General features: G+C 42.0%; 1 protein-coding gene across 3 annotated transcripts in view; it reads left to right on the forward strand.

Annotated features, from left to right (window-relative positions):
- The window catches only part of CLSTN2 (calsyntenin 2), a 1,635,505-nt gene that overhangs the window by 1,075,166 nt on the left and 533,182 nt on the right, over window positions 1–27,157 (forward strand). For all 3 annotated transcript variants that reach the window (XM_029615596.1, XM_029615595.1, XM_029615597.1), the window contains one exon: window positions 10,564–10,772. In XM_029615596.1, coding sequence (XP_029471456.1) covers window positions 10,564–10,772 — 209 coding nt within the window. The remainder of the gene's footprint in view (window positions 1–10,563; window positions 10,773–27,157) is intronic.

Raw genomic sequence — 27,157 nt, forward strand, 5'->3', positions numbered from 1 at the left:
AACCGTTAACTTGCCATGCAGCTCGTATCACATTTTTCCATGGTCAGTAAAGTTATGGCCATTGCTGCAAATTGCCATGATCACTGTAGTAACAGCTTAAACAAAAAGCCAGTGATCCAGCTGCGTAGCAACACAGAATTTGGGCAGTGGGAGGAAAGGGTGAATAAGGGAGAGAAGCAGAAAAGCAGCAAAGAAGATATAATTGAACCATCTCTGGTATAATTCAACATCTCAAGGATCAAGAGAAGAGAGACTTTTTTGACTGGTGTTGGGGGCGTGAAGAGAGAGAAGAATGAAGAAATTGAGAAAAAATGAAAATACAGATAGAGATATTACGAGCAAATTAGATAGGTAGACAGAGATTTGTGAAGTCAGGAAGGATGATGGGCAGAAGTGTAAAAAAAATAAATAAAGATAAGGGGTGAGGGAATTAAGAGAGCTCCAGAAGGAAGGCAGTAATGATGGAGAGGACACATTTAGAAGGAAGACTAAAGGAAAGAGGAGAGAAGGCTGCAAGGAAACAAATCAGAAGAAATGAAAGGACAGAAGGGAAACAGGATGCAATATATGGGACGAAGAGAAGAAATAAGAAGGGGATTTCCCCTTCTCCAAATGAATAGGCGTACACTAAAGTACAAAACACATTTTTGCAGGTAGTATTTTTATTTAAACCGTGTATACTGTAAAATAAATCATAGGAAACAAGATTGAAAAGTAGACTCCATGTTGGAGTCCACGGGATGTTTTAAGGTATGTTTTATATGCCTGGATTGGCCACTGTTGAATACAGGATTCTGGGCTTGATGGACCATTATGACAGTCTTATCTTATGTTTCCCTCTGTACCCACAATCTCACACACACCTCCCTTCCTGTTTCATATTCATAGAAATACCCAGCCAATCTCCTCCCTCAGCCCTAGCTGATCTTCTCTTACTCTCCTATTCATCCTCTAGCCAATCCTCCTCTCAATGCCCCAGACTCTCCTCACACCCACCCAGCCGATCCTACCATCCATACCTCTCTCACTACCATTCATCTGGATGGAAGGAAGAAGAAGTTTTGCCTTGGGCTCTTTCTGCTCTGCTATCTGGGGTTCCCCTAGCACTTTGAACCATTCATGATACCATACAGCTAGCTAGTTCAAAATACTAGTTAGATTCACTGTGGAAGTGTGGAATGTGTCCTAAACACTGCTGCTAACTTCCTAATTCTGCCGGCCTGGTTCACCATTGAGTGGGACAGTAGGCATGAGCATTGGTTTAAAATAAAATAGAAAAAAGGAACAAATAGTGACCAATTTTTCTTTCATGGGGGCCCCATGAATTAAATAAATAAATCCTATTTATTTCATTGATTTGAAATTCAATAATTTTTCTATTAGAGTCATTGAGTCAATGGACTCATCCAAATCATAGGAAGAGCCCAGGTGTACTTTTAGAAATTGATAGAAGGTTTAGAGCAGGCAGTCAGAAGATCTGGATAGGATGGACATGTCAAGGAGTCAACAGGGATGACGTATCACAGTGAAGCAATTTACCAATCAGACCTATTGCAGTGCACCAGGTAGAGTGACACTGACTTTGAAGACGGAACGTGTCAGAGTTTTGCTGTGCATGCATTCTGAAGATATTGTCTGGAAGTGACTGCTATTTGAGCTCTCTGAGTACAAGGTTTACTTTTCTCAATCACATTTTTTGCTGCTGCCCATTTTACAGTCTGTCACTGTGCCAGTCAGCCACCCAAAAGTGGAAAGCAATGAGAAAGACCTTCATCTAAATCTCTGCGTTTCAGATCAGACTTGTATTGCTTGCTGTTCTGTATAATTTAGCTTTGTGGTGACTGGAGGCAGACTGTTGAGTTTCTTTCAGAGCTGGTACTGATTTTGTCTCTGCCTGGGTAGTGGTCATTGTGGGCATTAGGCACAAGGGGAGCACTGAGGGCACGGTAGAGACTAAATCATACCAAGTGGTGTTGTGAAGCCTGTCAGGGTTAGAGAACAAGTTCCAGCAGTGCGACTCTCCATGCAGCAGTTTTCCTGTGTTGCCAACACACACATCAGCATGGCGTTGGCACAGTCAGTAGGCATTACAATACCACTGCAAAATATTTAATCATTTTAATCCTCATTCCCCAGTGACAGAATTAATCCTGTCAGGGATAGGAAAAAGAAAGCAGCAAGGACCCAAAAAGTAGTGCTGACTTAGGGGATCATTTATCAAAGTGCTATATGGTGTTTTCGCATGCATTAAGTATCTTTTAATGCATGTGAAAACGCCTTTAATGCATGCAAAAGCACCATAACACATGGTGTGATGCAAATGAGAAACATAGGAGGAGTTTGGGCCAGGCTCACAGTTTTGCAAAGCCATATTGTATGGCTTTAACTACACCTTTTTCATTTGTATAAAGCTGTGTGATAGGGCTTTATCATGAGAGCCAGCCTAGCTGTCAGGGCCCTTCTTCAACCACAGGGGAGAGAGGGAGAGAGGTCAGAATGTCCTCATCCTAGGTAGGTATTTATATCTATATAGGAGGCCCACCTAGTAACTCGAGGTGAGGTTTAGGTATTAGTGTAGGGGTAGGGGCCACTTTGACATTCAAAGTGAGATATACAAACAGATCAGTGCAGTCCATCAAGCTAGGTTGAGAGAAAATTGCACACATTTCATCTTTGGGTGAGTTTCCTCACTCCGAAGGTTATCAAATCTTCACAAGAGAGCACTGATCTGTTTGTGCATCTCACTTTGAATGTCAAAGTGGCCCCAACCCCTACACTAATACCTAAACCTCTCCTCGAGTTACTAGGTGGGCCTCCTATAGAGATATAAATATCTTCCTAGGATGAGGGCATTATGGCTAGTCTCTTTCTCTCCCTCTCCCTCCCTCCCTCTCTCTCTCTCTCTCCCCCCCCCCCCCCCCCAGTGGTTGTAGAAGGGCCCTGACAGCTAGGCTGGCTCTCCAGGAACTTTAAACTACTAAACATGGTCCCCCCAGTGGTTGTATGTAGGAAATACAACAATTCTGGCACTTATCGCAAAGTACAAAACATTTTTTGCAATTTGTGCTCTTTTAGCACTTTGCATAGGTATTACCGATAAACTGCCTATTACCATAAAACAGGCCCCTTTTCCTATCATATGCGATATTTAGTGCATTTTGATAAATCGTGGCCTTAGGATGCAATTGCCACTTTGGGTGCCAGTTAGCCATTTGAGATGTCATCAAGGCTTCATGTCACCATTGATCGTGCCCTCTTTTGGAGCCTTGAGGTGTTCTTCCCACATTTGCTTTCTTCTTGGTTTGTTATGCTGTGGTGTTTGTCCCTAGAACAAAAATTTGCAAAAGTAAATAAAAGACACTGATTTCACTACCAGGGCACAGTGGCACCTGTAACTTCCATAGTTCTTCCTTCCTACCTCAGCCTAGTGTTCCTGCCCATTGAGAATGATTGATTATACTGTGGTGGGTTTTTTTGGTCCAAAAAAGCCCTCATTCTGAAGGACAAAATAGAGGCACAAGTCAAAAAATGCTTGACTAACTATTTTGATGTCTGGAATGTGGTAACAGAGCAGTGCGAGAGATTTCATGCATAACCAGAATATCAGGAGATGGAACAGTTTGAAGTCAGCTAAATAATATGGGAAATGGTTTCTAAAATAAGCAATTGCCAAAATCAAATTGGAGTAACAGACAATGCTCAAGAAGGTAACTATTTATAAATATAGGAGAAGATGATTGCCTTCAACAAATATTCCATAGAAAATTCAATGGTAATAATGTACAGTTTATTAGTGAAGAGACTCTAAACTTCCAAAGCACATTTTAGCAATCAATATATCCCCCGAAATGGACAGAGTGTTTCACCAACAATGGCTTTGTCGAGAGGGACTATGCAGGCAGTAACTCCAACTCTATAAGCAAACAAATAAACAATAGTTATAAAATTTTGAGGACAAATAATTTGGGGACAGGCAGAGGGAACAAAAGATTAAGAAATAAACATACCTTCAATGCTTATACATGGTGATACCAAGAGTCCTTATAGATAACAATTGAACAGAAACATTTGAAGACCCTGGTTTTTGCACCTAAACACTTCTTTGTCAAATCCGGTAAAAGGTCACATGACCATGGGAAGGCCAATCAGAATTTGACTTCTCAAAAGAATGTGTAACCGATAAAGGTGCAATATGTTAAGAAGATAGCAGAACACAATACAATCAATACAGGTGATAGAGTCAAAATATCATATGATGCTGCAGCAAATGTATGCATTCTATGTCAGCATTTAAACCATGTGGTGAAAGAGATTACAATGTAAAAATCCATTGTTGTTCCCTATGCAATAATTGTGCAGAGAAATTCCGGCTCTGGGGGGAGGAGCTGATGACATCAATAACAAAAATCTGTAAGAGAATGGGGGATGAAAAGCCAATGTGATACTAGTGGAGCTTCTTCACAGATAACCAAATGTATGACCGATGTTCTATGATTCGGGTTTTCAAGTTGAGCTCCTGAGCCTCGGGTTACGACCAGTTTTTTAATGGAGCTCTCAAATTTAGCAATCTCTGAGAACTTTTTTTCTTTTCATACTCAATGTTTTCAATAAATAAAGGACACAGCCATGGGGTCTACCATGGCTCCTGACTTAGCTTGTCTATATGTCAGCATCTTTGAAGAGTGATTTATCTACCCTTCAGACTTTTTTTATTTTATTCCAATTTGGCTGCAGTATATTGATTATATACTGCTACTCTAGAAAGACACTGATATCCAATTTTTTTCTTTTCCTGGAATGGCTGCATCATTATGACAGTAGCCTTCAGTTTAACTTTTGTCTACATCATTCCGAGATCTCCTTTTTAGATTTGCTGATATCATACATTGAGAAGGGTTTTGTTACCTTTATTTTTCGCAAGAGTACTGACTAGAACATCTTGCTGTCTTTTGACAGCCACTATCCACATTCACTCAAAGAAAACCTTCTGGTCAGCCAATTTTTTCATCTAGAATTTGTTCCTCTATAGAAGAGTATGTTTGTCAGGCAAATAGCATGATATCCCAGATTATAACAAGAGTGATAAAACAGTCTTTTAAACGTGCTCTGTATATCCACCATGACTAGTTGTTCCATAAACAATCATTGACAACTGCTCACCAATTCACTTGTATTTTACCATGCTCAGTTCAGGCAGGCCAGATTTGTTCGATCATTAAATGTCATTGGTCTTTGTTATCCTCTCATGTGATTTTTGATAACCCATACAGTTTGCTTTTCATCATAGCAGAAATCTCCATGATTTCCTGGTACATTCATAATTACATGTTTTATGCCCAAAGATTCTACTATTCACTGCTCCCCTTAGTCACCATCCCTGTGGCCAATGTTCAGTATGTCCTCTGTCCCTCTTGCTTACCACTTTTAGACACCCCTAAACTGGCAAACAATATATACTACACTGCTCCATGTCATGCATCAGTTCTGGGGTGGTTTACATCATTATGCACTCTTGCTCTTAAAAACCTGAATCATACAAAATTGGTCTTGCATTTGGTCATCTCATGAATAAGCCCCACTAGTATCAAATTGGTTTTCCACCCCCATTCTCTTACAGATTTAAGATTTGTTTTGTTATTGATGTCATCAGCCCCTCCCCTGGGGCAGAAATTTCTCTGCACAATTATTGCATAGAGAACAACAAGATTTTTACATTGCAATCTCTTTCACCATATGGTTTAAATGCTGACATAGAATGGATATATTTTCTGTAACATCATATGATATTTTGACTATATCACCTGTATTGATTCTATTGCATTCTGCTGTTGTTACCTTACACACTGCACCTTTACAGGTTACATGTCATTTGAGAAGTCGAAATCTGATTGGCCTTCCCATAGTCGTGTGACCTTTTACCGGACTGCACAAAGCAGTGTTTAGGCACCAAAGCCAGGATCTTTAAATTTTGGGTTCAGTTGTTATCTGTAAGGACTCCTGGTATGAAGATGTATAACTATTGAAGGTATGTTTATTTCTTAATCTTTTGTTCCCTCTGCCTGTCCCCAAATTATTTGTCCTCACAATTATATGACTATCATTTATTTTTTTCCTTATAGTGTTTGAGCTACTGCCTGCATAATCCCTCCCAATGCAGCCTTTGTTGGTGAAATACGGTGTTCATTTTGGGGGACATATTGATCTAAAATGTGCTTTGGAAGTTTGGAGTCTCTTCACTAATAAACTGTTCATTATTACCATTGAATTTTCTATGTAATATTTGTTGAAGACAGCCATCTTCTCCATGCCCCTATATTTATAAATAGTTTCTAAATAAAGCAGCCTGCACCAATTTCAAATAAAACCACACCATAGTAATTAGAGAAACAATTTCCATGTACTGAATGTGATATTTTCAGTGGGGAAACCCATTTTACAAGAAAATCTGAATTCCATTGTCACCTTGTTGATGTTTATGCCACTCAGCCTTTCTTTCTTGCACATATCTTACACCTTACAGTTCTCTTTGACACACTGCCTTGCTGTTGGACTCCAGACCTAATACTTTTCCTGGGGAGGAGGGATGCTGCCTTTTACCACTCATTGTGCTTTGGATTCTTCAAGCCACTCTTTTTTGCTGCTTGGCCCTTTTATTAGTGTTGGTCATGCAGATTTCTCTAACATCTTTTCTGCTTTATTCACCATTCATGCTACCTTAGGTAGCTAGTTTACTGCTTGAGATGCCATCAAGGGTTCATGACACTGTTGCTGGTGAACTGTTTTAGAGCCTTGGGGTGTTCTTCAAACTTTTTCTGCTTCTTTGCTCCTTCACAGTGACTTGGTAAAATTCTGTCAATGCTTGTACCCCTTTGTCCTTGCCATTTTTAAAGATGGTGCCAGCCGTCCAGTGCTCCTACCATGTGACAGGGGCCGGCCAATGGCACGGTTACCCTGTCACATGGTAAGGCCAAAGGGCTGGGGTCAGGGTTGTGAGGGTGGTGGAGGCTAAGGGAGCGGTTTTAAAGGGTCGGGGTGGGTTTTTTGTTTATCGGCCGACAACCTGAGCACAAGAGAACGCACCCGGGACCCCCGCTGGACCACCAGGTAATTTTTGAAACATTTTTTGGGGGGTCAGGAGGGTGGTGGAGGCTAAGGGAGAGGTTTTAAAGGGTCAGGGTGGGTTTTTTGTTTATCAGATCGGGCGTAGCCGATAAAAAAAAACAAAAAAAAACGATCGGGCCAGACAAAAAAAAATGGCACGATTTGAATTGGAACCGGAACCGAACCGATTCCGGTTCCGATTCACATCTCTAGCGATAACGTCTTAGACAGAAGGGAGTCTTTGGAGATTAGGAACATAGGCCCTCGTGGAGCGAGTACCAGTTCCTATCTGTAATAGAACTCACTGTGTTCACATCTGCAATCGCTTCCAGGTAGTAAGGAGTCTTCTGAGCATTTAGGGATGTAAGCCCTCGAGGAGCAAGTACCGGATCCCATCTTAGCAATCTGAAATCAAGAAGAGAGAGCAGGGCCCCCAAGGAGTGGGTACCCCTAGGTAAGGTAGTGGAGGCAGAGCAGTGGAGAAAGAATTCCCCTTGCTAACTTGATTCGTAGTTCCAAGCAAAGACCTTTTAAGGTGGAAGCGGATGACGTCACTATGGGGGGACACCCCCAAGGTTCGCGCCCTTGCCGGTACAAACTCTGGAGCGCGCGTGCCCTTACATCATCAGGAACATGGCGGATCTGCAGCATCAGGCCAGCTAGGGAATTCCAGGGAGAAGCGGCGAGAAACCTTGGCAGCATCTGTCCATCAGACCCGAAGGGAGTCGCCACTAAGGTAGAGAGGGTAGAGCGAGGGCAAGAACAGGCACGAACACAACACCCACAGTCTGTGTGCTGTAGAACCATATGTATCACATACATGCAAAAATGAGAAGGGATGCAGATTGAGGCATTCCTAAAATTCTATAAAATTTATCACCAGTCATTGATAAAAATAGACTTTTTCCATTAATTTAAATACAGGTCTATTAATCTCTATTATCTTTCACTATTTGGTATGTGAAAGAAATCAAGAGAGGAGGAGGAGTCAGATCCAATAGAAAGATAGTTTATTGTCATTCTGTCCTCCCCAGCTTTCAAATGAAATGAATGTTAAATTTGATCTAAATGAGTCGATATTCAGGTCAAGACATCAAAACCAGTTGGGTCCAGTCCATTTAAAAGTTTGAATCCTTTTTGGCTTATTCAATTAAGTTAAAGTCTGTGAGAGAAGCAAAACCAGATAGAGCAGAGCCGGTTGGGGAAAGAACAAGAAATCAATAGGATCAATCTTATTTCAGCACATTGTCAACCAACCTATCCAGCTGGAAGCTGCATGATTTGACAACTTCATTTTTTTTTTTTAGCGTTCACTTTTTATTTAACACCAACAGGACAAAACATCAAAATAAAGTAGTATACAATCCAAGCTAAAAACAACAATTTTTTAGGGGAAAACAAAATTAAGAACATTTGAGCAGCCAGTGATTATTTTGTTCTTAGTCATTCTTCTGTTGGATCTCAGAGAGAGAATTTTGAAGCTCCTTACTTCAGAATTCCAGAGAAAAGCATATTAAAAAGTGTTATATTTAGAGGAGAAAGCAAGGTGTGCTCTTTCAGTCACTGTTACTATGTCATAGCTGTGCTGCTAATAGCAGGAAAAACTGTAATCTCTCTGTCAAAGGTTTCCAGTGCAACTGTACATCAGCTGGGTAAGACTACATCTCTACAGCAGGCAGGCAATATGTGCCAGTATTTGTAAGAAATATACAGAGAGAGATATTGTTTTCCTTTTGCAGAATGTACAAAGTGGCTAATGATTATCTGTGATGTGGTAGCTTGCTTTCTCTGTGCAAAAGAGTCACTGACCCTGACACTGTTCTAATTGTTCTATATGTGACTCTTGTACTAAGTTCTTAATGTACATTGTGAGCAAGAATACCTGGAGTCTTCATGCAAATACAAATTTGTTTTTCCTTGGCTCTCTGCCCAAGGTCTCCTCTTTTCCCTTTTAGATTTTAGGCTACTCCTGAATATATGTAAGATCCTTCCTATCTGAAAAGGATATCCCTCTGCTAGATCTTTGCTGGATTTCTTTTTTCTCTCCTTCTAAACATATGTTTCTGGGACTGCCTCTACTGTCTCCACTGGGTAAGCATCAGATGGGTAGCTCCATCTTCCTCTCTTTCCAAGTTGTAGTGCCTGAACATTTTTTCCTCTAAAAGATTTCTCTTGGCTCTGAGTCCCTCAGACTAAGGGTTGCCAACAAATTCCAGATTTTCAGGACAAGTTGATCCACTCCTGGTTTTACTCCTCAGGCATGCAGGTACCTTTAGTCTTGCTTTTTTTTTTTTACGGAATGCAATAGGGAAATCAGAATAAGTTCCAGCATGCAATGGGGTAAAACTAGGACTGGATCAACCTGGCCTGAAAATCTGGAGCCAGCTGGCAACCCTACTCAGGCTGTGTGACAGAGGGGTAAACTACAATATTCCAAAACCATTTGATAACTTCCAGTCACTGAAATAATAAAATTCCTACCTCTACAGACCCTAGAGAAAGTGAAACTTATGTCCAAATGTTGGGTAATATCTCCGCCATTTCCCTACAAAGACAAAGATAAAACAAAATTCTTTCCAAAACAAAAATACCAAAAGAGAGAACCTAGCTCACTATCCTTGAGCTGTGGACTAGAATCTATTATTTAGAACGCCAAAGATAAAACACCAAGATATGAAACCTGCACATCTAATGCAAGGGGAAGAAGATAAAGGTTTCTACGCTCTCAAACTCCAACTCAAAACTCTAAAAACCATTAAGGTCATTTACTAATATGAAAACTGGGGTACTGTAGAACAGGAGCATCTGCAGTCCTGAAGGTCTGCAAACTGGTCTGGTTTTCAGGATATCTCTGTTGAATATGCTTGAGATAGATTTGTACACAACTGAGCGCTATTGATGAAAATATACCTCATGCATATTCATTTGGGTTATTCTGAAATCCTGACTGGTATGCCACTCTCGAAAAATGGCATTGGATATCCTTGCTATAGAGAGATATGATATACTGCTCAGGCCTACAGTATAAACCTATTATAGGGCACATTCCTTAATGTTCTTTTTTCCAGAGGGGTCTTACATGTGTTTTTGTTTTAGTTAAAGTGAGATAACAGATAAGAAAATGTTGGTAAAGAAAATATTATTCCATCTATTTCTGAAAGTCATATTTTGTGCAGTTTCAGAAACATTTTTTTTTTAAATAATTTATTGCTTTGGCATTGAATTTACAGAAAGAAATAGACAGCTGTGTCAAGATTGTCTTTCATCTGGTGATTGTCAATGAAAATCTCTATCTTTAATACTATGTTTCCTATAATTCTGTTGGAGTTGGGCCATTATTGCTGGGAAAAAAATACCCATTCCTGATGCTTGTCTTTTCCTTTGGAAAAGAGCCAATATTGCCTTCAACGTTTTTGAAATGTTATTCTATTTACTGTTAAATATCATCCTAAATATTTACAGGGCAGTGGTTCACATCCAAGTAAATGACATGAATGAGTTTGCACCTGCGTTCAAGGAACCTGCTTACAAGGCCACAGTGACGGAAGGGAAAATCTATGACAGCATACTACAGGTGGAAGCTGTAGATGAAGACTGTTCTCCTCAGTACAGCCAAATCTGTAACTATGAAATTGTCACAACTGATGTGCCTTTTGCCATTGACAGAAATGGTAAGTACTTGAGGGTATTTGTAATTTCAAGTCATGGATTTAAAGAAAGAAGTGAAACTTCAAAATTGTATCATGTTGAGGTACACAGAGCAGCAAACATGCCTAACCAGTTAATCAATAATGTCGCTCATATTTTCTTCACAATCTTTTTCCAGTGTACTTTACTTTTAGGTCTCGCTAAAGTGAATGGCACAAGCATTTTTGTTTTTTTTACTGTTGCTGTCATTTTATCTTTGATTCCTTCCATTACGATGGTAACGCTGGATATCTTTTCATTTGCCATGTTAGGGAAAGACAATTCTGGTCTTTGAGTGACAAACAAGACAGGATTCAGGCTCAACAACCAGATACAAATTAACTGCATTCTTATTTAAATAAAAATGAGTATATGTAGATTTGCCTCACAGATTTTAACTATTCTGAAAAACTAAAATACCTATTATATTATATAACTACTAATATTTAACAGGAATGCATTAATCACTAGGGACATGCATTTGTTTTTAACTATGCAAACTAAGCAATGAATGAGGCCATTTGTTCCAAATGGAACAAACCAAAAATAGCCTTCTACAAAAGGGCCCACAAATTTTGGGTATTTTTGAATTCATTACATTTAAAAAAAACAAAAATGTGTTTCTGGAAGATTCAGGCCTTGATGTTAGGCCCAGCACTGAGGCCTAGACCCAGGCCTTGCCTCATGCTGAGGCAAGGTGCTGAGGCCAAGGCCAGGCATTGGGACTTGGACCTGAGGCCTGGTACTATTGCCCAGGCCTAGGCCAATGCCTAGGCCTGGTACTGGGACCTAGCTCTGAAACCTGGTCCTATCGCAAAAGTCTAGGCCTAGGCCTAGCACCAAGCCTTGGCCCTGATGCCAGGTCCTGGTGCCAAGGCCTGATCCTATCACCAAGAGCAAGGCTGGCATCAGGGCTTGGTCCTGCTACTGATGCCTACCCTTCGGGGCTGTGACCAGGCCTCTGGTACAGACCCCAGGAGCTGGGACTAGGACTCTGGTCTGGGCCCCAGCACCAGGACCAATCCTACGGGCCAGGATCCAGCACCAGGACTAAGCCTCCAGGTTGGGCTCCAGTGCTAGGATCAAACATTCAGGCTGGGCCCTATGTTCTGTCCTCTGTGCCAGGCCCCAGTGCCAGATCCAGACCTTAGCATTTGTACCAGGTCTCGGCATCTGGTCTAGTCAATTTGTTTTGTCTATGGATGTCCCAGCCATGGCAGCTAGAGGGCCCCCCTTTTTTTAAGCTGTTCAGTGTTTTTTGGGAGGAGTAGAAGGGTTCTACTTTAATTTGTTTTTCATTTTGGCAAACAAACCAAACAGGAAAATAAAACCATTCCCCAGAAATGAAAAACAATCTGAATCAAAAATCAGGAACTGCATATATTAATCACTTTTTTCCCTAAAATAAAGTATAGGACAATACATACTTTTATTCATGTTTTATTTGTGTTGGTTTTAAACTGTACTCCAATGAGATCTGCCTACATTGGTAGAATATAAATGTTAATAAATACATAAGTAAGTTAGCCATATGAGACCTCATGTTGGTCATAGAAGTAGACATTCATGGTGATGCTGAGCTAGAAACTGAAATGAACATACTAAATACTTTATGCAAACATATTTACATTAAAATTGGAAGTTAATTTTCAAAGGCATTTCTATAGGTAAAACATTGTTTTACATGTAGAAGTGGCCCTTTACAAAATTGCTTGCCGCCTATTATGCAGGTAAAATGATGTGCTTCTGACATAATCATGCATAAGTTTACCTGGATTGAGCAGACATGCTTCTAGGAAAAGAGTTGGAGAGTGGTTTGGCTTACATGCATACTTCTGGATTTTAAAACGTATGTACATACATTTTCCTTATATGTGGACGTTTTAGCAGGTGTAATTTCTGCAGGTAGATGGTGGTGGTATATGTTTCAAAGCAGATGTATGTGCATAAGTTCCCTTTAATAATCGATGTAACTTTTGCATATATTTGCTGGCTAACTTATGTGCGATGTTTCAAAATTCCCGCTTAAAGTGCCATCAAGACTGAATGCAACTATAGAAGGAGAGGAAAAATTACTGTTGCCAGTGTCTCCTCATGGTTAGTGTGCAGAGCTATAAAACCTGGAGTCCTCATTCAATTTATCTTTGTACCACAGAATAAATGGCCTTGAGTAAATAAATTAAACTCTTTGCCCTCAAAAAGCACGAAGCATGTAGTCTGTGTCTGTGCAAGTTATCTCACTCATTTTAGGCTGATGGCAGATGTATTATAAATACTATACATTTTTTATACTTCATATTGGGCCAGGTTTTCGGAGGTACGTGCGTAAGATACGCACGTACCTCCGAAAACCTGGCCCAAACACCCCCTGCACGTGCCGAGCCTATGTTGCATAGGCTTCCGGTGCGCGCAAAGCTCCGGGATGCGCATAAGTCCCGGGGCTTTCCTGGGGGGGGGGTGTCGGTGGGCATGTCGCGATCCGCGTGTCATCGGGGGGCGTATCGCAGCCGGCGCGTCATTCGGGAGCGGCGCTGCGGGCGTGGTTTCGGCCTGGGGGTGTTCCGGGGGCGTGGCCGGGGCCTCCGGACCAGCCCCTGGACCGGAACATGGCGCGCGGCAGCCGGCCCGATGCGCGCAAAGTTATGCCTGCCTCGAGCAGGCGTAACTTTCGCGACAGAGGTAGGGGGGGTTAGATAGGGCTGGGGGGGTGGGTTAGGTAGGGGAAGGTGGGGGGAGGTGGAAGGAAAGTTCCCTCCGAGGCTGCTCTGATTTCGGAGCGGCCTCGGAGGGAACGGAGGCAGGCTGCGCAGCTCGCCGCACACAGGCTGCCAATTTTTGGCAGCCTTGCGCACGCCGACCCCGGATTTTAATGGATACGTGCGGCTATGCACGTATCTATTGAAATCCCGCGTACTCTTCTTCGCGCCTGGTGTACGAACAAAAGTACGCATGTGCGCAAGTTTATGAAATCTACCCCATTGAGTAGGATGCCCCTATGATTATGTAATGATTGACCTTCTGTAGCACTTTACCATTTTTTGGAAACCACCTGTTGAAGAATGTGCAACTTACATGAATTTCAACAGTATGTTCTCGTGGTGCAGGCACTGTCATCAGACAATACCCACATTTGTATGTGCTTCTGGGCAACTTAACAATGCTGTGGTAATTTTGCAGATATCTCATGATAGCTGCATTGAAGTTCTTTGTATGTACACACTTTGACATGGTTACAGTAAATCATCAGACTTTAGACACAATTAAAATGTTCCTGAAAAACGTGTCTTCAGTGGAAACGTCTTAAGTCAAAACCACTTTTCTCATAGGAAATAATGTTATACATAGGGGACTGATTCCAACACCAAGGCCCAAGACCGGATTATCATGAAAATAAATCTAAATTTTAATACTGTAAAATACAATCCTAAAAGCACAGGCATATTCTAAGGGATTTCCCTGTTGCTGGCTCTCCGGTGTATGCATTTTTATTTTTTTTGGGGGGGAACTAATTTTTAAAACTGATCCATAGAAGTTAACATTTGTCCTCTACTTCCCTGAGTTTGGATCAAAAAGAATCCTGGAATACCACCCCCTTAAAAAAAAAAAAAGTCCATCTGAGATTTTTTTTCCCAACCTACCTTAAGCAATTTCCGAAATAATTCTTTACTCTCTGGTGCAGAAAATCAAATTTTCTAAACCATGCCCCTGCTTGCATTGGCTGCCACTGCAAGCACTCAGCTAGCAACCACAGCGGGCTTCCTCAATGGGCCATTCCTCTGCCTGCCCCCTCCCCCTTCCCACCAAGAGAGGCAGAAGGGGCTGTGCTCCCACTGCTACTTCTAGATTTTCAGTACTTATTGCTGTTGTCAGTGTGCAGCACTGAGTGGCGGGGCCAGCCTTTAAAACACTGAGATCAGTGGTGGCAGGAAACTTCAGCAGCTGGAGGAGATATGGAGCACATGTGAAAATTTGGAGATGTTGTAAAAGTGAAATGTTGCAGATCGAACATTGTAAGCTTGAGAACTTTCTGTATATAACTGACCACAGTCTTTGCTGCTACTTCTCGGCTATTTAATATGTTAGATTTTTTTTTTTTTAAATCATAACTACAAAGAGATCAAAATTTAAATGCCATTTAAATGCAAGTTACTATCTAAATGGCAAGTTTTGCCATATTCAGCCACTTGTCCAGCAAAATAGCTGGATAAAAAAATGGCATTCTGGGGACATTTCGGGGAGAAGTAAAATTATCCAGCTAACTTAGCTGATCTTGAACTGTATCTGGCTTAGATATCCAGCCTTGTGTGGCTAGATAACGTTGTACTTAACTGGATATCTTAAAAAATATCAAGTTAAATAGCAAAGTAACTTTAGAAAAGAAAATCTTTGCAGGCGAGCAGGCAAATTATAATCCTCTTCCCTAATATGTGTACATTGGCTCCGCCAGGCTGAGTTACCACAAAACCTCTAAACCCTGATGAAAAACTCTTAATTTGTGTGTGTGTATGAGGGTGGGATTGCAGACTGCCCCACCCCACCTTCCTGTTTTTTTTTTTTTAATAATTGCTTCCCTGATGACCCTCCTCCTCTAGCTTTACCCACCCACACTCGCAAGACCATCTACCCTCTAACCCCTATCCTCCCTGATCACAAGATGCCCTGCCAGGAGTGAAGTAACCTCTTACCTGCTGCCGATGCTTCCAGCACTGTTCTGATATGACAATCACTGGAAGCCTTTCTGCCATGTTTATTTCAATATTGCTTTTTTTTCACATGATAAAGTTATCATTCCAGGACCCAATATTCAGTGTCACGTAACCAGTTAAGTTTGGAATGAACTGACCTAGGTAAGTTGTTTAAATATCTAGGCATGGTCAGTGACCACCAATATGCTGGCAAAATGAAGGACAGGATGCAGGTGTTCTGGAGTGGAACTGCTTGACTGGCTAATTTAGGGCCTCACTGACTAAGCATTATTCCCATAGACACAGAATTAGAGAAAAACTTTAGTAAATCAGGCCCTTAGCTGGATAAACACCAATATTCAGCATTTCTTTTTCCCCAAGAATGGTCTCAAGGCAGAATATAAACAAATTTAAATCAACTAATAGCATTTGGAACCACTTTACAGTTAGAATTAAATTTACAGTTAAGCATTGGGAACTCAGTGGTCTATAACTTATGGTCCCTACTCGTAAATTCAGGTAATTAGATTAGGGGATTTAGGGTTTCTATAGGAAAGGCATGGCCAAAAATACAAGCCTTAGCTTTTTTCCTGAAAGTGTGGTAATGCAACTAAAGTCATGGGGCGATGGTACCTTATTCCAGAATTTTGGTGCATAACCACTTGAAACCAGAGGTAAAAAAATATGAAAATAAGGGGTAAAGAATTTGTTTTACTGACTTGAGTCCTGGGGCTGTAGGAAAGCATTGCAGGGATGTGGCATGCTTTTCATTTCTCTCACTGACAGGCCGATACAGTAAAGGCTGCACAAAATCGGCAGCCTGCATGCCGAGCCGTGCAGCCTGCCTCCGTTCCTTTCGAGGCCTCGGAGGGAACTTTCTTTCTGGTGCCCCCCACCTTCCCCTCCCTTCCCCTACCTAACCCACCCCCCCAGCCCTATCTAAACCCCCCCTACCTTTATTATAAGTTATGCCTGCCTGAGGCAGGTGTAACTTGTGCGCGCCGGCCAGCTGCCGGCGTGCGATTCCCCGGCCTGGGAGCAGTTTCGGAGGCCTCGGCCATGCCCCCGAAATGCCCCCGGGCCAGAACCACACCTGCGGCCCCACCCCCGGAACACCCCCCGATGATGTGCCACCACGACACACACCCCTGACACGCCCCAACACGCCCCCCAGGAAAGCTCCGGGACTTATGCACATCCCGGGGCTTGCGCGCGCTGCCGAGCCTATGCAACATAGGCTCGGCATGCGCAGGGATGGAAGGGGCAGCTTTTCGGGGGTTATGTGCGTATCTTACACACGTATCCCTTTGAAAATCTGCCCCAGAGAGAGAGAGAGAAAGGAGATTAAAGAAACAAAATCAAAAAGTGACAGAAAAAGTAAAAGGAGACAACAGGAGAAAGAGAGACACAAATATTGACTAACTTATAATTACTAGAGAAGTCTCCTAGTAATCTTTTCAAAGTATCATTCATCAGTTGGTTCCAAAGCAACCTCTGAAAAAGAGTTTACATAAAGAATCAGTTTCTTTGAACAACTATTGATTTAAATCTCCATCTTTAAAGGAGAGGACTCATAGAGGACTTATCTGATAGTTAGGGATGTGAATCCGTCCCTGCTGCACATCCCTACTGATAGTTATCTTGGTTTATATTCAGAACCGGTTCTGCTAGTTCCTGGAGCTAAGAAAAGAAATAAGAAAAGAGTTAACATTTATATGAATATCTGTTATTCTGTTTTGTTATTAAAATATTATTCATGGTAGATACAGCATTGGTAATTCTTGCTTGAAAATAAAATTCATAAGTTTTGAAGTATCTTGAATGCTTCAAGGGTTTTCATCTAACGTTTAAATTTTGCTTATGTAATTTGGTTTCTGCCTTCTCCTTCTACCCCGATGGAAGTGCTGGGTAGGTTTTGGACCCATTTTTCCATTTTAAGGGAGACTCAGTTGGAATAAGAATTCCCTTTCTGCCCCCTCCCTCTTGGTTTCCCTCATAGGAGACCCCACTAATAACATCTGTGTGTGGGGGGGGGGGGGAGGTGTTACTATATTACACCAAAAGGGCGGGGGGCTAGACAGCTGGAAACACAAAGTCTTATACAGTACAATCAGACGGAGGCCAGAGGATATCTGATATTGTGTGTGTGTATGTGTTTGTACATCATTTAGAACCTTGTCACGTGATTAATCCATTTTTCATAAAGAAAAGGATGATAAAGGACAAATGGAAAGAAGAGTGCTTTGGGAGGACCAGCATTCTCTTGTGGCTATGTAGGAGAAGTTGGGAGATGTAAGCAGGGGGTCTGTTCATGTTTATTCATGTACTTGAAGACAAAGCAGAGAGTTTTGAATATTATCCTTCTTTCAACTGGGAGCCAGTGCACATGAGGTTGTATTAGTCTAATGCTGTTGGCAGTTGGTTTGGCTCCTACCAAAATTCTAGCAGCAGTTCTTTGTAGGAGCTGAATTGCCTTAGCAAGATTGTGTTTATCAAGGTAGTTGCAGAGTTGATGGATCTGGCACAGATACATAATGGAGGTGCTTTCCATCCAGGTGATGTGAGCTTCCATTGTGAGGTTTTGACCAAGTTGAACCCCTAGGCTTCATAGTGATTCCTCAGGATATAATGGAGTACCTGACAGGGAAGGTAGATACTATAAGGAATGACTTTGTTGGGTGAGCAAGATGCATTCTGATTTGGAGGGGTTTAGTTTGTGCTTGTGGCAGCAAAACCATTGGGCTATTACTGAAAGATAAACATTGAGGGGTAGATTTTCAAACCGCACGAATTGGCGTACTTTTGCTGGCGTATCAGGCCAGCAAAAGTACGTACTTTTGCTGGCGTATCAGCCGCTAAAATCCTGGATCGGCGCGCGCAAGGCTATCGATTCTGTATAGCCGGCGCGCGCCGAGCCGCGCAGCCTACCCCCGTTCCCTCCGAGGCCGCTCCGAAATCGGAGCGGCCTCGGAGGGAACTTTCTTTTGCCCTCCCCTCACCTTCCCCTCCCTTCCCCTACCTAACCCACCCGCCCGGCCCTGTCTAAACCCCCCCCCCCTTACCTTTGTCGGGGGATTTTCGCCTCCCGGAGGGAGACCTAAATCCCCGCGTGCCAGCGGGTCGCTAGTGTGCCGGGACGCGACCTGGGGGCGGGTACGGAGGGCGCGGCCACACTCCCGGGCCGCCCCGGGCCGTAACCATGCCCCCGGGCCCGCCCCCAAAACGCTGCCGACACGCCCCCAAAACGCCGCGCCGACCGGGCCCGCCCCCAGCACGCCCCCCTCACCAAACCCCGGGACTTACGCGAGTCCCGGGGTCTGCGCGCGCCGGTAGGCCTATTGAACATAGGCGCACCGGCGCGCAGGGCCCTGCTCGCCAAAATCCGCCCGGATTTAGGCGGATTTAGGCGAGCAGGGCTCTGAAAACCCGCCCCTGAGATTGGCGATGGATGCAGAGTTGGATTTTGTCAGCAAATAGGTGGCATTCAATGTTGAAGGACTGAATAAGATCACAGACTGATTGCATGTACATTTTGAAAAGGAACAGAGAGAAGACTGAGCCCTGAGGCACTTCATAGGTGAGGTGTCTGGGTTGGATGGATTATTGACTGTGTTCTTTTACAAAGCCAGATAAGTGTAAGACTGCTATACAGCTGTCCTAAAGTTAGCTGGAAAACCTTATCTGGCTAACGATAGGATAGGCAAGTATATTCATTAGCACAGCCATGCTGCCAGATATCTTGGCCAAGTCTACCCAGCTAATGTGCACAACCAGTTAACGTCTAAATATTGGCCCCACAGTAAATGAGGAGATGTATTAACATTTCATGTCTAGCTACTTTCTATGGTACATAAATTTGCACAAAGTTGTGACTTTTAAACAATGGCAGTGCTGCTTTCAAAATGCTTGATGAATCTCCATGAGATTTCCACTAAACTGATTTAGCATGTGTCCCTCTAGGAAAGAAAGAAATAGGGATTCTAAGTGTTATGGACATTGAAGAAACATGAAAACTGTGAGCCAGAGATTCCCTACTACATGTGGCATAGATTTATTCATTTAATAAAATTTATGAATCACTTTCCAGCCCAAAGCGGTGCACAAAAAATAACTCAGAACAATACATAATATATTAGAATGAAATTGGATGAACTGTTCAAAATTTATTGGAATGGGGGATATGCACATAGGGTGGGGGAGGAATGACAGACATACATGATCTCATAAGGTACATTTCCCTGTGGGAAACTAGGCTAAAAAGTATTGACTGTACAATAATTATTCATGCTAAAACTTTCCTGAAGATGGCAAAATTTGTATCGTGTAAAAATGTCTGTTTTCATGTGATACATCTTTTATTGCAATTTACTTAGTAGACCCTTATTCTCTGAAAAGGGTACCTTCAAACAGAAAACTTGAGCTATATCTGTAGCATAAAGGAGAGGCAGAAATGCCAATCACAATGTTTAAGATAGGAGTGGTAGCAACAAAAATGTAAAGGAAACATACAGAGGATAAAAAAATAAATGCAGGCATAACCTGCCAAAATATGGCCATGTTGGGGTTTTAGAGCTCTTTTTTTTTCCATTTTTTAAATTTCATGATATGTATTTTTATGTCCAATTGTATTCACTAATTTTATTAAATAATTTCATTTTCATTCTTTATTTAACCTCTGTGTTATTTTTACATTTTTGATGCCACCGCTCCACTCTGACAGTTCCTTGAGTTATATCCACTGGGTACATGACTTTCTTGAGAGGAAAGATTCATTGTGCTTCATGTGATTGTACCAGGGAAGATGAATTACTATAACTTTCTTTATCAGGATCTTCCAACAGTGAGACTAAAGCTTTTGTAGCTGTTACAGAACACTGCCCCCCGCCCCCACCCCCCCCCACACACACACACCTGATTAAGGGCAAGAGGAGTGCCGACCACATTACTTCACTCTTCATGGTCTGTACTGGTTACCAATTGAGTGAAAGGTGCACTTTAAAGTGTTTTCTTTAATCTTCAGATGATTGAGGTGTACAGCAGTATTTAGTAGAGATGTGCTTCGTTTTTTCTACCGGGTCGTTTTTCGGTTCGGATACTTCGTGGTACAATTCGGGTTTTCTCATTTCGTTTTTTCGAAAAACGAAACGAGGAAACCCGAAACCAGGCCGAAAAATGAATCGGGAAACGAAGCTAAAAAAAACCCCACCCCAAGCATTTAAAACAGTTTTCAAGCATTTTTTGTACATATATACAACCCCCCCCCATCCCGATGCCTCCCCAAGACTTACGAAGATCCCTGGTGGTCCAGCGGGGTCCCGGCTTCCATTTGCCCTCCGTGCCCGGTGTACAGTGCAAGCCCTGCGCCTCAAAATGGTGCCGAATAGCCCGAACTACCATGTCACAGGGGCTTTCGGCGCTATTGGTCAGCCCCTGTCACATGGCCATCGGCGCCATCTTGTGCTCCTATCATGTGACAGGAGCTGACCAATGGTGCCGAAAGCCTCTGTGACATAGTATGGGCAAAGGCTATCGGCGCCATTTTGGTTACTGGCAGCCGAAAACGAAATCACTCCCGGACCCCTGCTGGATCCCCAGGGATTATTGGCAAGCCTTGGGGGGGGTCAGGAGCCCGGGACCCCGCTGGACCACCAGGGATCTTCGTAAGTCTTAGGGAGGGATCAGGATCGGGGGGGGGTGTATTATAGCTAATTTAAATGTTTGGGGTGGTTTGGGGTGGTTTTTTATTTAAAAAAAAAAATTTGTGCCCCTCTCCCCAGGCAAACCCGAAAACCGAATTTTCCCCGAAATTCGGGGAAAATTCATTTCGGGTTTCGGGGACAACGAAACAGCAACGAAGTAGGAAATTTCATTCAATTTCCTACTTCGGGCGAAAAAACGATACACATCTCTAGTATTTAGTGCAGTTCTCTTAATACTAGCTTTGCAGGCCACTAAGATCTTCTTTGCAGGCTTAGGTAGCTGCTGCTTACTAACTATTTACTTCATCATTGTGGAGCTCAGTACCTTTAGCGGCTGTCTGGAATTAAATTGACATTTCTAAAGAAAATAAAGATCTAACTTTTTGAACAAGCATATCCAGTGCTGAGTTGTTGTTTAGTGTAAATCTTTTTGAAAATATTACTGATGCGATCCTATTTAGTTCTAAGAGATGGATTGTGGCTTCCAACTGGTAATGAGATGTATTATGTAGATTATTGTGTTCTATGATGTTTAGGTTTTTTATTTTTGTGAATTGGAGTTGGATTGATGGAGGAGGATGGGAGGGATTGGGTAGACTGGGAATTAGGGGACTTTTGAAAGATTAACATGATATCTTAGGAAGTTTTGTTGGAGTTATGAGAGGAGATATAAGAGGGCTGGATTAGTATTAGAATTGTATTTGTGATGTGTTTGAGTTGATATATTAATTATGTTTCTTTTGCTAGTGGGATTTATATAATTAGAGTAAAGTAAGTTAGATGAGTAGGAACTGTATATGGGTGTTAAATGCTAAATTCAGGTTATACTCCACTTTGGGCTTTTTACAATCAAAAGTGTGTTATTAAATGTAAGTATGTAAGTAAATAAATAAATAAATACATTATACTCCTTAAAAATGTGAATTTCTTAACCAGTATAACCCCCATTGCTTTCAAGGGTCACCTTCCAAGTAGTGCAGAGCACTGACCCCTCAGTGAAGTACTGAGGACTTGGATACTACATTCTGTACTCACAGTGTTAGAAAGTTCCAAATGTAAAAGGAGATTTACTGATCAAAAATATACATAATAAAGGATGGCAAAAGAAAAAAATGGAAGAAAACTAGTCCATTAAATTCCACAAGCAGCAAGAATGCATGTACGGTTTCTTGTACTATGTCAAGTTCAAAACACACAAGATTTCCTTGGGATTCTCAACAACAAGACTTCCATCTTTACAAACCCCCATGAAATAGAAGTAAAGAATCCTCTTCTTCCCAAAGGTACTCACAGATTATAGGCTTGACAAAAACAATCTTCTCCCTGATATCTAAATTTGGATCTGGCTTAATCTGTCATGCAAAGAAAATGAGAGAACTCCTCTAAGAACATAAGGACATAAGAAGTGGCCGTATTGGGTCAGACTAAGGGTGCATCAAGCTCAGCATTCTGTTTCCAATAGAGGCCAATCCAGGATGCAAGTACTCAAACATTAAATAGATCCCATGCTACTAATGCCAGTAATAAGCAGTGGCTATTCCCTAAGTCAGCTTGACTAATATACGTTTATGGTCTTCTCCAGGAACTTGTTCAAACCTTTTTTAAACCCAGCTATGCTAACTGCCTTAACCACATCCTCTGGCAATGAATTCTAGAGCTTAATTATGATATCTTCATGGAGTGCTCTCTAGTCTTTCTATTATCTGAAAGAGTAAACAACTGATTTACATTTACCTTTCTAGTTCTCATGATCTTAAAGACCTCTATCATATCCCCCCTCAGCTGTCTCTTCTCCAAGCTGAACAGCTCTAACACTTTTAACCTTTCCTCATATTGAACAACACAACAACTTCACCCTCCACTCAAACCTGAAAATTAAATGAATAAATGAACTTATCACAACTATGGACTATAACTTAGAAGTGAAACGTAAAACAGAACAGTAAATAACTAGCATTTGAAACCCCTATATTTAACAACAGTTTGAATCTTTTTGAAACCCTGTTTATCCCCATTAACATTGTAACCTTCATATTTGTTGTAAACCGTTATGATGGATTTATGATGATGAATCCGAATGACAGTATATAAAACTTGATAAATAAATAAATAAAATATTGGAGCAGTTCCATCCCCGTTATCATTTTGGTTGCTCTTATCTTTCTTGTTTGAGATGTGGCAACCAGAATTGCACATAATAATTAAGGTGTGGTCTCACCATGGAGCGATACAGAGGCATTATGAAATTCACCAGTTTATTCACTATTCCCTTCCTATTAATTCCTGACTTTCTGTTTGCTTTTTTGACCTCTGCAGCATACTGAACTGATGAGTTTAATGTATTGTCCTCTATGATACCTAGATCTTCTTCCTGAGTGCTAACTCCAAACATGAAACCTAACATTATGTAACTTCAGCAGGAATTATTTTTCCCTATATGCATCACCTTGCACTTGCACTTGTTCACATTAAATTTCATCTGACATTTGGAAGCCCAGTCTTCCAGTCTCGTAAGGTCCTCCTGCAATTTATCACAATCCACTTATGATTTAATTACGCTATATAATTTTATGTCATGCCACATTACGGAATCCCATGGCAGAGTCTCTTTCTTCCCCTAAAAACACATGGAGTCCCTCTTTTATAGATTTAACATTTTTAATGGAGTCTCTCTCTTACACCCTCATTTATCAAAATGTGCTAAGCCCTTAACGCATGTGAAAACACCTTTAACACATGCGATAGCACCATATCGTATGGTGTGATGCAAATCCAAAAAAGAGAAGGAGTGGGCTTATGTTTTGTGATGTTTTTCATCAAGCTAGGTTGAGAGAACACTGCACAAATCTCATCTTTGGGTGAGTTTCCTCACTCCGAGGGTCATCAAATCTTCACAAGAGAGCACTGTTCTGTTTGTACGTCTCACATTGAATGTCAAAGTGGCCCCTAACCCCTACACTAATACCTAAACCTCACCTCGAGTTACTAGGTGGGCCTCCCATAGAGATATAAATACCTATCTAGGGTAAGGACATTACAGCTAGGTTCTCTCACTCTCTCTCTCTCTCTCTCTCTCTCTCTCTCCTATTCCTACTCCTACTCTCTCTCCTCCCCCCCCCCACCTTTTTCCTGGTAGTAAACATGGTCCACCAAGTGATTGCAATTTGCAGTAACTTAGCTCTTTGCATAGGTACTAGTACAAATTGCAATAACCTCCATAAAACACACCCCTTTCCCATTACATGCAATATTTACTCACCCTGTGGGAGATGGTGCCTCCTGTCACTCTTACTTTCACTACATCCCTAAAGAGCTCGCCTTTACTAGAACGTACTTCATTACATCTATGGGAGGAAAAACCCATTAACAGTCTTTATGACAGTAGTAATAGTGCTAGTAACTTTCATAATTAACAATGTGGAAAGTGACACAAGCTCCAAATTGCTTTTTTTGTTTGTTTTCTTTTCTTTATTTAGGTGGTCTGTGTAATAACCAGCATTAAATATGGAATTGACACTAATATCCATAAGAATATATAGGCCTCTGTGTCTATGGGAAAATATTTGGTAAATAAGGCCCTACATTTGTTTTAGTAAAATTTTATTTTATACAACAGTTCTGTCAGCCTTTGGATCTTTTTCTATGTAGAATATAAACTGTGTTTATGATTTATTTGTAATGTCATTGCGTTCGCTGTGCTCCACAGAGAATATAATTTAAGTTTCTACATGCAAAAATGCCTTCAAACAGTCAGGTACTGTGGACAGTAAATCCCTCTTTAACAGAGAATTTATTAAAATTCTATAAAGAATGTGACAATGTTCAAATGTCTACGTTAAACTGAACATGGCCTTTTAAACTGAATGCATCACCTGCATCCTGCGTTAACCAACTGGGAGAAATGCAGCCAGTTAGCATAGGTAACAAAATAAATGGCATGAGGAGGAGGAGGAGGACGGGTGACAGCCAAAGTGGAGTTTTTCTACTCCCCCTCCCACATTCCCCTAAGATAGGTAGTCTACTCCTTTCAAGATAGCAAGCCCCTTGGTGTGGACTGTCCACACAAAGGGATAGTGCTCAAGGGCTCATAGCACTGTCCCCTAGCCTAGGATGGGTGGTTAGGGCCAATATCCCTTATTGCTCAGAAGCCCATATCACTGTCAGTCTGCCCCTTTCCACACCAGAGAAATGGCAGGAGAAGACCAGTCTTCCTTTTCCTTGCCCCTTCCCCAGTCAAGAGGGGTAGGTATACTGTGGATTGGTGGGAGCTGGAGCTTCAGTGAGTGAGAAGAGAGATGGGACCTAGCACTAGTGGATACAGGTGGGGCCGGAGCCTCAAGAGGAAAAGGGGATAGGAGTTAGAGGACTAGGGAGGTTTGTATCTGCTAGGAGAAGAGGCCTTTTAAACTGGGTTTGCATGCTAGCAGACAACTACACCATTAGAGCAATAGTTATATTTACCTCATCAATACAGCCAAAGTAAATGTATTTCATCTTTGTAAATACTATAGTATTGAGCTCATGACCATGATATTTGCCTATTTTAAATAGAATTAAAGGCATGTTGACTTTTTATTATTATTTTCTTTTTATATTCTTTTTCTGATAGTTCAGTGTGGATTACATTCAGGTTCTGTAGGTATTTCCATATTTCTAGCAGACTTACAATCTAAGAGGCCTACTTACTAAAGGATTTTCCCCATTTGGTATCTATGGGAAAAAAAAGTTAGCAAATAGGTCCCTAAGGGTTTCATTTACTAATGCCTTGTAGGTGTCATGGTTTCACTTGTTGTGCAATGTTCCCATGCCAAAGTTCAGTTTGCTACATAGTCTTCCCTCCACCAGGAGTTTTCAGAAAACCTTGCTCACTACCTTGCCAGTTACATCCTCACTGATCCTACTACACCTAAGCCTCAGCCCTTCTTAACCAAATCTGCTCAATGCTTCAGTGTCTCTATATTAAGTCACCCCAGTTCTCTGAGCTGGCCACTCTTTCCTGGTTATCCTATCTTGACTTGCGGCCTACCTGGGTCTCCTATCTTGCCTTCAGGCCTATCTGTGCCTTCTTCCTTTCTTAGCCTAGTGGCCTCCTGGTCTTCTGACTTGTCTTGAGGTCTATCCAGACCTTCTGCCTTGCTTGCAGCCCATCCGGGCCTCCTGCTTTGCCTTGAGGTCTCTTGCCTTGCACTATGGACTCTTGCCTTGCTGTTGGCCCTTTCAGACTTTCTGACCTTGCTCTGCAGCCTCTCAGGCCTCCCTGCCTTGCTCTGTGCTCTCCTGGGCTCTCCAGGCCTACTAGGATTATTTTGCCCATTTTTGTGCCCTGTTGGGCTTTCTTGATCCCTGATATCTGTCTAGTCTAGTCTTGTCCTTATCCAGTCCTGTTTAGCCCTTGTCAGTTTCCCAATTCTTGCCCTTATCCCTAGTTCAACCCTGTCTGCATCATGCCCCTGCCTACCTTCAGTACCTAGTTCCAGCCCTCAGCCAGTTCCTGGCTCCAGCCCCCCAAGCTGTGTTTTGTGTCCATTCCTCAGCCAGTTTCTGTATCCAGTCCTCAATCAATACCTGTATCCAGCCTTTAGCCAGTACATGTATCCAGCTCTCATCCTGTACCTGCTCTCAGCTTCCAGCTTGCCTTGCCTCGTCTAGCCTGCATCTTACCTCACTTTCCAGCCTGTACTCAGCACCCAGGCCATGCCCTGATGTTCCATAGAAGGCAAGTCTTACTGGCCCCTGAACCCAAGGCCTCAGCCTGAGGGGGAGGGGTTGGGTAGGCAGAAAACCAGTTCTAGGCCTGCCCTGCAGCCCTGTACTGCCTCTGTGGGGTTGCTCCCTGACTTCTGCATTCTAGTCCATGATAGTAGGATGTTTATTGCTCAATGAATGGCCTAATGGAGTGATAAGATATTTAAAACACCTAGTGTTATTCTGTTGTCAGCACCATATATATTATAATGAGTTGATTAGCATGCAAGTGATAAAGAA

This window comes from Rhinatrema bivittatum, chromosome 9 (assembly GCF_901001135.1).
Source record: "Rhinatrema bivittatum chromosome 9, aRhiBiv1.1, whole genome shotgun sequence".
NCBI classification, from domain to species: Eukaryota; Metazoa; Chordata; class Amphibia; order Gymnophiona; family Rhinatrematidae; genus Rhinatrema; species Rhinatrema bivittatum.